General features: G+C 40.9%; 3 protein-coding genes across 3 annotated transcripts in view; 1 reads left to right on the top strand and 2 right to left on the bottom strand.

Moving 5' to 3' along the window:
- Positions 1–1846: 1846 nt before the first annotated feature.
- On the top strand, positions 1847–4455 carry taf12 (TAF12 RNA polymerase II, TATA box binding protein (TBP)-associated factor). The gene is made up of 6 exons (XM_028980665.1): positions 1847–1987; positions 2550–2786; positions 2937–3014; positions 3484–3598; positions 3697–3785; positions 3976–4455. The coding sequence occupies exons 2-6, from the start codon at positions 2610–2612 to the stop codon at positions 4009–4011; spliced, it is 495 nt and encodes a 164-aa protein (XP_028836498.1). The 5' UTR covers positions 1847–1987; positions 2550–2609; the 3' UTR covers positions 4012–4455.
- On the bottom strand, positions 4344–7462 carry rab42b (RAB42, member RAS oncogene family). Its single transcript, XM_028980660.1, has 2 exons — positions 6961–7462; positions 4344–5539 (listed from the first exon to the last, which is right to left on the bottom strand). Exons 1-2 carry the CDS (start codon positions 7176–7178, stop codon positions 5098–5100), a joined length of 660 nt encoding a protein of 219 aa, XP_028836493.1. The 5' UTR covers positions 7179–7462; the 3' UTR covers positions 4344–5097.
- A 1159-nt stretch (positions 7463–8621) lies between these two features.
- LOC114790511 (discoidin, CUB and LCCL domain-containing protein 1) overlaps positions 8622–12180 on the bottom strand; it is a 30474-nt gene continuing 26915 nt past the window's right edge. Inside the window, exons 14-15 of the mRNA XM_028980648.1 lie at positions 12029–12130; positions 8622–10108 (exon numbers count right to left, since the gene is read on the bottom strand). Of these exons, the coding sequence (XP_028836481.1) occupies positions 9708–10108; positions 12029–12130 (503 nt within the window). The 3' untranslated portion in view covers positions 8622–9707. The remainder of the gene's footprint in view (positions 10109–12028; positions 12131–12180) is intronic.

Raw genomic sequence — 12180 nt, 5'->3', positions numbered from 1 at the left:
TGCAGCAGCACGACTGATCTTCAACCTTCCCAAATTCTCCCATACCACCCCTCTGCTACGTTCCCTTCACTGGCTCCCAGTAGCTGCACGCATCAGGTTCAAAATACTGATGCTGGCCTACAAAGCCAAACATGGAGCAGCACCATCCTACCTCACAGCCCTCATTACACCTCGCACTGCACCTCGTCTACTCCGAGCCTCCAGTACTGCTCGCCTGGTCCCTCCATCTCTGAAGGTAAAAGGAAAACATTCATCCAGACTCTTCTCCGTCTTGGCCCCTCGGTGGTGGAATGAACTTCCCCTCGAGGTCAGAACAGCTCAGTCACTGAGCACCTTCAAACGGCAGCTCAAGACCTTCCTCTTTAAAGAATATTTAGATTAAATTGTAATTTTCTTGTCAAACTTTGTGTACAGAATCTACAACAGAGTGAATTAAATAGATGTATTCATAGTTGGGGTCCTAGTGAACCGGAATTGATCTCTTCATCGATGGTAACTTGAAAGCACGTTGTAAGTCGCTCTGGATAAGGGCGTCTGCCAAATGCCGTAAATGTAAATGTAAATGTAAATGACGTAAATGACTTAATTTGTATGCAATTGGTCTGTGTGTATTCTAAACTAAACCACTTATAAAAGCCTATTAAAGCTGCAATGGCGCGCTCTCAGGTTTCGGCAATAGGTCCGGGTCCGGCCAGTTAGTTCTAGAGCATGTGTAAAGCTCGGCAGCGTATTGCGAGATCACTTTCTTGTTCGGGCGCGGCCATGTGACGCGCTGGTGGTGAACGGGCTGCGGATCCCATAATGCAGTGAGCGCGTTGATGACAAACTGAGCTCCCTACGCACTGCAAAATTTGAGGCACAAAACGTCAACATCAAAATGGGAACTGTACAGATTGAGCTGCAGCCTAAAGATCGCGTTCGGCAAAGCAACTGAAGCGCTGCATTATGGGATATGTAGTTTGTGTTTTGTCGGCGTTTCGTGTCGCCGGGCCATAACCATGAAGCTGTATGAGGTAATCTCGCGAGATGCCACGAGTTTGACGCCCCTGGTCTAGGAGGACAACCATATCTGCAGCAATCCAGCCAGTGGCCAGACAGAAGGCACTCCTTAATAAAAGACACATGGTTTATATAGTTTGGAGATACCTGGGAGAGTTTATAGGGGGTAGAAGGATTTCCCCTCAGCAGGATAATTTTAAACAGATAACTCCCAATAAGGAAAGCTAAATTTAACATTATTTCATATTAAACATTAAGTTTGCTTTTCAAGAACCATATTGTTCACTCTTTCTTTTCTTATTTAAAGGTTATTGTGTTCCAAGAAGTTGGAACACACTTGTGTGTTCCAACTTGATAAAGTACCCCCACACAAGTACCCCCACACACACTGATAAAGTACCCTCCACACACTGCTCCCTGGTCGCCTTTCATGGCTGCAAACTAAGTGTGATAATTAAATGCAGAGGACACATTTTTTTGTCTGTTGTGCTGCAGTGTTTCACAATCACTTCACTTTTTTCATAATTCATGTTTTAAGTGTTTCAATATGGTCAAATGTATAAACCTTACAAAAACCAGGGATTGTTTGAAAGGATGGCCCCTTTATGAATATTGTGGCACCATGGTAGCTTCTTACGCAGAAAAATCCTATATACACCACTCAACGTCACCCAAAGTGCTAGGGCACGCCTAAAAAGTCCACATTAGATTAATTTAATTATTATTGCTACAGTGCTCCTCCAAATCCCCCTTTTACATCGTTCTGTTATCTTATTCTCTCCTTTGTGAAATCAACTTATCGTCAATAACATACTTTTATTTTGACGAATGTCAACGTTACATTGACCGGAAATAGAAAGTCGTTCACTTCCCATTACAAAAGCGAGAGGAACGGGACCGTTTGTTGCAGTTTTGGGCTCTCAAATATCAGGGGAGAACTCTACAGCCCACAAAACATGGGGAGATAGTATATTACATATATTGTCAAGTAAGTTATCGAGGTCTGAAGTACATTAAATGCAGGATTTTCTAAAATAAAATGACCTGTCGGGTTAATGCAATGTTGTATGTACCATAGCGCTAACTAGCTAACTTAGCCAGCTAGCCGACTGTCTGTAGAAAGTCTGTGTTACACTGTCGTTCATTAGTTTATCCGCAAGTTCCAATGTCGCTTGAAATTCGTCTTCTACGCACACATTTTATTTCCGTTGTTGCATAGATAGTATGCAAAGCTAGTGGTCTAGTGACGCTAACAAGTTAATGATAGCATGGGAAATCCGTTCACTTTGTTTAGATTAATGTTTATTAGATAAGTGGTATCTGGGATTTACATAATATAGCCTGGTTAGTATGCTTTTAAACTCATGCTTGTAATTTAAAAGAAAAACCTTAAATCTGCCTTAATGGTCTCTAGTTGTAAAACATACGCTCTGCAGCAGAGGGATCAGTAGTATCTTCTAAATGAAGCGCTGAGAGTGTTAATGTTTTGTAGATATAGTGTGCAAGTTCTCTTAATTATTCTTGTCCTTAATACTTGTGCTCTCCTGCAGCTGAGTGGAACACCCCTGTCAGCAAGAGGCTCATGACTGATCTCATCAGCCTGGCGTAGCATGACAACCAACGTACCAGCGTTCCAACCACAGATTAACCGTGCCAACTTCTACAGTTCAGTGAAAGCCGAGGCCACGCCAGCACTTACCACCAGCATGGCCAACAGCACCACAGGTCCTGGGAAGGTCCTGGGCACACCTGGACCTGCCGGGAGACTCAGTCCAGAGGGAGCCCAGGTATTTCTTTCTGTTTTGGGGTGACTGCTTTATTAGATTCTTTTCTATTGTATTTTGTGTATATATATGCATATATGTCCTTTACCACAAGATAATGTTTTCATGGCTTATTATGATAGTCTTTTTTTTTTTTTTTTTTTTTCTCAATAGGTCCTAAGCAAGAAGAAACTTCAGGACCTTGTTCGGGAAATTGACCCAAATGAGCAGCTTGATGAAGATGTGGAGGAGGTTTCTTTCCTTACAATATTGATTTGTGTTACTATCAGGCTACGAATAAATGCTTGTGTGATATTAGCATGAAATCATATCCCAATTAGTTTCTTCAAATTGATTCATGTAGGTGATATTTAATACATTTTTGTTATTTGTTTGTAGAAGTCTCTAATATTGTTTCTTTAATAGGCTTGGTATTGTAAAAAGGATGTTAAGTGTAATCAAAGTATGAATTTCACTTGTTCTTTCTTTGCCTGTCCTATGAGGTTGGTTACATGAGGGAGAATGTGTGGAGACTCTCTTGATTATTTCAGCTTTCACAACCATTAAACACAGTTTTAAACAATATTTATTACACTCATATAGGTTCTGGATGATTTTCATTAAACAGACACAGTTGTAGTCTTCTTTCATAGAATTTGTTTTCATTTGAGATAAATTCATTAGTAGTTTGTTAGTTGCAGTTTGTTTGCATTTTTGATAGATGCTACTGCAGATTGCTGATGACTTCATTGAAAGTGTGGTGACCGCTGCCTGTCAGTTGGCACGTCACAGGAAGTCAACTATCCTGGAGGTTAAGGATGTCCAGCTGCATCTGGGTGAGGGTCCATCTCTACAGGCATAAATTACATACTGAGATCTGTAATGTTTTTAGATGTATTTTTCAATCTTATTTTGTGTGTGTGTGTGTGTTTAGAACGTCAGTGGAACATGTGGATCCCTGGCTTTGGCTCTGATGAGATCAGACCGTACAAGAAGGCATGCACGACAGAAGCTCACAAACAGGTCAGAATGCTCATACCTCAGGGACCAGGTTTCTCAAAGTCTGAGGATAAATGGTTTCTGTCTCTCTAACTCTAAATAGATGGAAGATGCTGTGGAATTTGTGTGTTATTTAGAAGAACAAATAATATAATTCATTGCATGAACAGAAATGTGTTAAAAGATTATTTTTTTTCCCCCCTCCTTATTTCAGAGAATGGCACTGATTCGCAAAACAACCAAAAAGTAGCAAGACCCAGAGCTGAGACAACAGAACACCTTTAATCCCACTTTTTCATGTTTTTCTTTGCGATTTTGGAGTTGGGTTGATAACTTTGTGAACACTGGGGCTGGGGAGGAGGGCATTAATATAAGGCCTGGGGTGTTTGTATGTTTAAAGATGTCTGCCACCATGTCTTTATATGTGTCACCACATAAGTGTGAATCAAAAGCCTCATCCTTTCCCTACCAAGTTTAGCATGATTATGGGATGGACTATTTTTGATGACCACACAACAAAAGTCCACAGAGAACAAGATCAGTTTTTCGGTCCTCTCGCAATAACGACTTCAGCTTTCAATATTGTGTTGGAAGTCATACTTCCAATTGTTATCATAGTATGCAGTTTTTTATTTGTTTGTACAGATACAATAAATGCAAGTGAGAGGTGGCTGAATCAGTCATGATGTACACAGTTTTCTCTTTACTGTGTTTTTTTTTTTTTTTTTTTTCCCCCCTCCCCTCTCCATTGGGTTTGGCATGTTTTGTAGTTGTGTTTTAATTGTCAGTGTGGTATATATATATTTTTTGGCATCCCAGGAGATATTTTCTCTTAACTTTAATGACTGACATTTAATGAAATTCACCCGTAGCTGGTTATGGCGGAACAATTACATTGTTATGCAAATATGTTCTTGCTTCATTTTGATAGAAAACTGGTAAATTATCATATAGGTAAACTGTAACTGAAATTAATTTAGGGGGATGTGTATGAAATACAGTTTTTAATGCCAGTCTGTTTTTTTTTTATTATTATTAGTTTTGATTGGGTTTTTGAGCTTTTTCTGGGTGCAGGGAGGTAATTATTTTTTTTTGACATTGTACCACACTGTTTTAGTATACCCTGTGAATTTTTTTTTTTTTCTCCCCCCGTAAATAAAAATATTTCACCCATTACCATCTTTTGAATTTTTGGATTGGAATCTGTCAGGAACGATTCCACATGATATTCACTTTAAACAATATATTTCAATGTGTAAGTCTTCAATACCCTCCTACATGAAGAGTTCTTTAGTTTCTGTGCACAGATAGTTCTGGGGTAACTCATCTTGTGCAGCTAGCAGGAACACTTCTTGCTTTTTTCTGATGCTGGGCTCTGTTCCTCATTCTGTAGGGGTTGCTGCTGTGGCGTGGAGGTCTTGATCCCATCCCAGCCATCTCGCAACTTTATCTCCCCACTCAGTAGGCCCTGGTAGATCCGCCGAGTCAGCAACTCAATGGCCTCTGTGATGTTGTGGTCAGTTTTGGATGAGGCCTCTATGTATAAGATGCCCATCTGCGCAGCCACCTTTTCCGCCTCCTGTCTGCTCACTGCGCGCTCGCCGTCTGCCTCACGGTCACTCTTGTGGCCCACAAGCACACAGATGATGGTGTGGGGCTGCACACGTTCACAGACCTCAGAGTACCAGTCCTGCACGTGCTGAAAGGAGGTGCGATTGCCCACATCAAAAACCAAAATGCCGCCGACAGAGTTGCGGTAGTAAGAACGAGTCACAGACCTGTCATAAGAAGAGGGAGGTGTCAGTCAGTGTCGGATCTGCAGGGGTTACATGTTAAAGAATGACCCATATGACAGATAATACAGATATATAATACGAAGGGTCCCTTCAGTCTCAGGATTTGCGACTATAAATATCACTATACACACAGTCTTTCTCATTGTTCCTATAATTCACAAAAAGTTAGGCCTTTTCTCAACTCAATGCAAACAAATAATGTAATGGAGATACACTCCCTGTTCCAAAAAAACTCACCACCTGGATTTAACAATTAAATCAGTAAAAGCCTCCCATTGGATATTTTCTGTATGGATGATTATATCTCAACTGGCAAAAAATTATTTTACCATAAATGATGCAGGGAGTAGATATGCATTTGCATTTCTTTAACAACCATGTGGTTGTTCCTGTGATGAAGATGTGCTGTGTAGCCTTGAGAAAACCACTGATCAGTGGGAAAAAGTCTTCAGTTTAGTAGACAGCATAAAGATGTGTCTCTGGTTCAATGGAAGAAAGTCATGTGGTCTGATGATTCCAGATTGACCTTGTTCTAAAGTGATTGAGACATCAAATTAAGAAGAGAGCCATATGAAGTGATGCAACCATCATGTCTAGTTTGTACTGTACAAGTCCTGGGCAGGGGAGGTGCTGGGATCTAGGATTAGTGCAGTTTGTCAAGTCGAGGTTCAGCAACATTCTGTCCAAAGAAAATGAGATCAGATGACTACCTGAATATTTTGAATGGCCAGGTCCAACAAAATATTAAATATGTACAAAATATGTACATGGCTGGTTTCCCTAAAACACTGCTGCATAAATCCACTGTCTAAGACACAGAAGGGCCTACTCCCTATGTAGTTATAAATAACTGATAACTGATGAAACAACCCATTTTCTTTTTTTTTCATTAATTTTCAGTAATTTTTGACTACTTATGTTGGAAAATAAAGAGAAAATAAACAAATAAATACAGTTGATTCAACAGTCAAAATTTGTCGGTACACTGTCTGGTACTCCTCTGGTTATTTCCATAACAAATCTTTAAAGGTTCCAATGGCAAAGAAGCCCAATTTCCGCAAAATAATTTTAAATGAAAATGGTTCCTTGGTAGCATGCAGTCTTGCTTTAAATGAGTCATACTTCAGAGCATGCAGAATTTCACAACATCTTTCGACATCAGGAATACTTTTGTGAAACTAAGACATCATTACTCTAAAGTCACTCATATTTAACAATTTTCACACTCCATGCACTTGGCTTTCTAGAACAGGACAGTGCATGTTTACACATCACACTAGTATCTGATGTTGCGATCTGCATGTCTGCCATGTAAATGCCGAATATGGAAATGATGTGAGTTTCCTCTTTGAGTAAGCTGACTTAGCAGCAGTTGCCCCTGATCTATATTCAGTATCCCTCACCTGAACCTCTCCTGGCCCGCCGTGTCCCAAAACTGCAGCTTCACCCTCACATTGGGCTCCACTTCCAGGAAGTGGACATAGAAGTCCACCCCAACCGTCTGATTGATGCAGTCTAAGAATTGGTCCTCGGTGTAACGCTTCAGCATGGATGACTTGCCCACTGTGGAGTCCCCCAGCATGATGATGCGAAACTGATACTGCCACAGAGGCAGGTCCATCTGAGGCTCTGGAGGAGATGTCTAAAGCCTTAGACCTGGAAAGGGAAGAAAGTGAAACAACCAGGATATCTGTTAGATCAGCCAGGAACCTGGGATTCCTTGCTTCAACACATAAGGGGCAAAATGCTGCTGTTGTTTCCCTTCTGTCGTCTTCAGATGTAAGTTCAGATCATGGCTTTAATTTGTGGTGATGATAAATTTGATTTCAGTTCCTCTGTCGGTGCCATGAGTTGTTTGTTCCAGAACACGGGTGGGAACCTCTGAAGTTGGTTTCTGTTTTTTTCTTTCTTTTTCCTTCTGCTTGTTGATACTTGAAAGAGGAGGGGCCTGGGTGAAAGTGGGAGGAGAACAGGCTCTGTTTGCTGAAGGGTGTGTGTGACGAGACAAGCCCAGCATTTCCTCTTTCCATCATCTGGGAAAATGCAATGTCCTGGGAAATGGTAAACCAACAGCCAGAAACTGTGAGTGATTAAAAAAACCCTTCAATGAACCCACAGCCTTGCCTACAAACTTGGTCATGAAGGCACACAATTCCTGTCCTACAGACTCCAGACTACATCAGCCTTAAAATAAGCAGATAACTCACAAGTCAAGGCATGTCCCAGGAGTTCCTCATTCATCTGTCTGCTGAGAAACTGTGAATGTGCTCAGAACTTTCGTCCATTTAATAATCTGCAGTGAAGAATCCGGCCCCATTTCACCCCATTCCAAACAGGAGCCAGAACCACAGTCCAGCTTCCTTTTGACTTTGAAACAGTGCAGACAAGGAAAGTTGGAGAGGATAGAGATATTAATAACTCAACAAGGGTTATTTCATATTGTATTTTCTATTCAGTGTGTGTGTGTGTGAGAGTGAATCCTCCACATTGATACACAAGTGCAAATATTCATATTCAAGGGCCTACAGTCACTGAGGGATTGTATGAACTTTGTTTGATTCCACTAAAATTTAATTATGTATGGATATACAGTCAGGCTTACAAAATGTTAGAAATATATGTTAATAAGCCATTTTACACTCTTTAGAGGAAGTTATCTTCTCTTTTCGTTGTCTTCAAGTGCTATTACCATTTTGGCCACAAGATGTCACACAGTACTCAGCCTGGCTAAGGTTCCAGGATTTTCCTGTTTATTTGCTGGAAAAATGAACACCTGGTCATACATGATAATATTCACAGTGGAGACACTGTTGAAAATGCTGCCTTAAAAAACATTGGTCTGATCATCTCACGATTGTCTGATCATTCTCATCAACAATTTAGTGATGTTGAGACAGCAATGCTATCAGGATGGATTTGTTTCATCGTAGGCCAAAAGCGATCACTCACAGTCACTAAATGGCCCAGTTTAAATACTCAGGTGCTACAATTTTCACTCACCTAAAATATAGGTTTATCCTTTAGAACCTTTAATTTGAGAAAACAAAGAAACAAGAAGTCAGCATGACATGACAATGTGTTCTACTTTATTATTTTTGTAGCAAAAAACATCAAATGTACTTACATTAATACAAAATACAGTATGCAGTAAAAATACAGAAAACTTCTTCAGCCATAGTGATTAAGTTCAATGTAAAGTGGCAGGAAATAGTAGGTGACATTCATACGGAAGACATTTCTCACTACATAATTTACACCTATTTAGGTACAAATAATTAGATCAAGTTTCATAGTTTGTGTCAGCAGGGCTTCAATCCTCAACCTCATCCATACAGCACATTAAATCTCAGTCAAAAGTCGGTGGTAACACAGTTGTAAAATCATAAAAACCTGTCCCACGATACAGAATAGTGAAAATGATTAATCACATCCATGGAAGATGACACTGTTTTTCTTGGTGCTGTTCCCAAGCCCGGGTAAATTGGGTTGTGTCAGGAAGGTCATCAGGGCATTTACATACATAGATGTGTATACTGACAGACATAAAAAAATCCCAAATAAAATGTTAAAGTGACATACAATGTAAGACAGAAATAAACTAATATACTGTTGGCATACAGTAGGTTAAAGGTTTTATATGATATTATAAAAAAAAGTTATGATAACATAGATCTGCAGGCTTGCAGATGTTGTATAAAACAATCTTGACATCTGTGGTGAATTGGGATGATACAATGTTCCTGGGTAGGTAATTATGTTTGTAATCTCTGTTCCCTTTACTCAACAAATTTTTCATCTCACAACTAAACACTAAACACAGACATAACGCATGATGTTTCAAAATGTTGACATGCGGTGTACCAAGCAAATTGTAGTTTGTTGCCACAGTGATACAGCCTAATTTTGATATGGTTCTTCATTTCCTTTCTGCAGCTGCAAAAACCCACATCATTAAGATGGCCTTAAATGTAGGCCTTTAGATGAGAGCAGTTAAAACTGTATTAAAACTGTTCTAAGGTTTGATTAACAGTCTGAACTTCTTAAGCTAATTGATCCATTCAGTAACAGTGAATTTGAGTCCTCCGACAGTAAGCAGATAAGTGTCTGGTCTGGAGGAGTATTTCTCGCAGTGTTCATGGTACATGTGCTGCTACAATAGAGGATCCAGAGTCTGAGGCTCAGTGTAGACAGTGCTAGTCCTCCGGGGGCTGCTGGGAAAGGACAGGGAAGTGTTGTAGGAATTGGCCGGTGCTCCTTGTGAGGGGCTGTCATATGCTGCCTGCGTTACAGATGTTCTGAAGCCTTGACAGGCATGGTGCTTGAATTTCTGCAGCATGTCCAGTGGGAGCGCTATACTTGTGTCTGGGACCTGCTCACTGAAGGGGGTGGCATACTCCGGTTCTGGGCAAAGGGGCTCAGCGTACTCAGGCAGCTTGCCTGGGGTGTCGTAGTGGTTCCGCATGAAAGGGATGGTGTAGTCCTCCTCCACAGGGGGTCGAAAGGTGGAGCTCCATTTTGAGGCACCTGACAGCATGTCCGGCTCAGCGTATTCTGGAAATAAAAGATTTTAGTCAGTGCACACAATCTCTTTTGGTTGCTTTACATTAGGCATGTCCAAAGTCTGTCCGAGTGCAAAAGTGAGCCCGACAACTGGCAGCACTAGTAAAATTCTATGTAGCTGGAGTCATTTTTTCACTTTATGCTCTCATTGTACAGGTGCAATGAGGTGTCTCTCATTGTACAGGTGTCTTTATGCACTTTATGCTCTCATTGTACAGGTGTCTCTACAATTTCAGTTTTTATAGGTTGCTAATTTGTTGTATGAAAATGAAGTGAAGTGTGGTAGTAGCCTAGTGGGCTACAACCAGAAGACCCAGGTTCAAATCCTACTTACTACCATTGTGTCCCTGAGCAAGACACTTAACCCTAAGTTGCTCCAGGGTGACTGTCCCTGTAACTACTGATTGTAAGTCACTCTGGATAAGGGCGTTAGATAAATGATTGTCATTGTGACACTGCAGCACAGCACACTTGCACACAACAAAATGTGCCCTCTGCTTTTAACCCATCACCCTTGGTGAGCAGTAGGCAGCCATGACAGGTGCCCAGGAAGCAGTGTGTGTGGATGGTGTTTTGCTGGCACCACTACTGCCCATGGTATAGTATGAACGAAAAACATTTTTTAAAAATGTGCCATACCTGTTAAAAATATGCCATACCTGTTTTGTTTTCTGATTGAAGATTTGTTTCACATACACCAGAATTAAAAATATGTTAAAAAGATGCCATTCCTGATGCAATAATATTCTGGATAAGGAACAAAAGTGAACAGAATTTCATATATCCAGGTTTATATACACAAGCCAATTTGGAACTCATTAGTTAAAAAAGACAATCAAACCTCATTAGAAATAGTTTTAGACTAATCAAATAATTTTATTGGTGTATTTGACACACTGACTCAGCACTTTCTTGCTAAATGAAAAAATTTGGGAAGCAACACCAGTGCCCCATTCAGGTCTATCCGTGCAATAGCAAAGAGAACAATGGATAATGACTTTGACAGTCCAATAAGCCGACTTTGGCCCTGCTTCTGTTTGGCTGTGTAATAGAATTGGTGGCTCATGTGACTGCATTGTAGGGCCTTCAATGGAGATCAGCCGGCCACCCACATTGGCTCATCTGTGGACAGAGGGTCCTTCAAGTCCTCCTTCTATCCACAGGCTTCCCCGGGCTGGTTCCCAACAGGAATCCTGAGAGAGTGAACCCTTTTTAATTATACCCTGTTATAAAGAGCCATGATTTTCCTGATTGGTAATGGACCTCTGTCCTACAAGGTCCCTTATCCTGTGAAAGGGGAGGAGGGCTGAATTTCAACAGCAGGAATGGATTTTACCGACATTCCAATTAAAGGAGCCCATTCACACAGACGGCAAGGACCAAAGAAAGGCATGTTTATGTTGCCACAACACAGAGCAGTTGAGCCGTGGGCGAAGGAATGGACAAGATGAACAGAATGAGATTTATAAACAAAAAGACCTAAGAATTATAAATTGGAAGACACAAAGAGAGAGAAAACAGTTATCTTCTCACTGTTCTGCTAAGACCATGGATATAAATAATGGAGGATGGAATGGAGCAGAAAACAGATGAAAATAGAAAACAGATTGCAGAGGAGAGAAGTAGAGATTGAAGGGAGTGAAAAGTACATGGCAGAATAAACAGAGCTGGCTGGATAAGAAGGTCAGACTGACTAAATGGCCCCATCTGTGTCCAGCCAGTCTAGCGAGCTTGACTGTCTCATTCATGCTAATGAATTAGCGCTTCAGTCCACAGTCTCCCTGTTTCCTGGCTCAGACCCATGCTGGCACAGCATGATAAGTCTGGAAAGGCATGCATGATACTGTAACTGTGTGTGGTGAGCTTGTTGCATGGGTCCTGTATGCAGGCTGATGGGAAACACAGACTCACCATTGAGAGGGGGTCGGGGGAGAGACTCATGGATGTTCCTGCCCAGAGGGTAGGACATGAGCTCAGAGTCTGAAAAGGTCTTCACAAAGAACCCTGGATCACCTGAATGTGAATAGTTATTCAATCATATATTTTAAATGTAGCAAATTTCA

Source organism: Denticeps clupeoides, chromosome 5 (genome assembly GCF_900700375.1).
Source record: "Denticeps clupeoides chromosome 5, fDenClu1.1, whole genome shotgun sequence".
NCBI classification, from domain to species: Eukaryota; Metazoa; Chordata; class Actinopteri; order Clupeiformes; family Denticipitidae; genus Denticeps; species Denticeps clupeoides.
The sequence above is the reverse complement of the archived record's forward strand: the minus strand, read 5'-3'. Positions and strand labels throughout refer to the sequence as shown.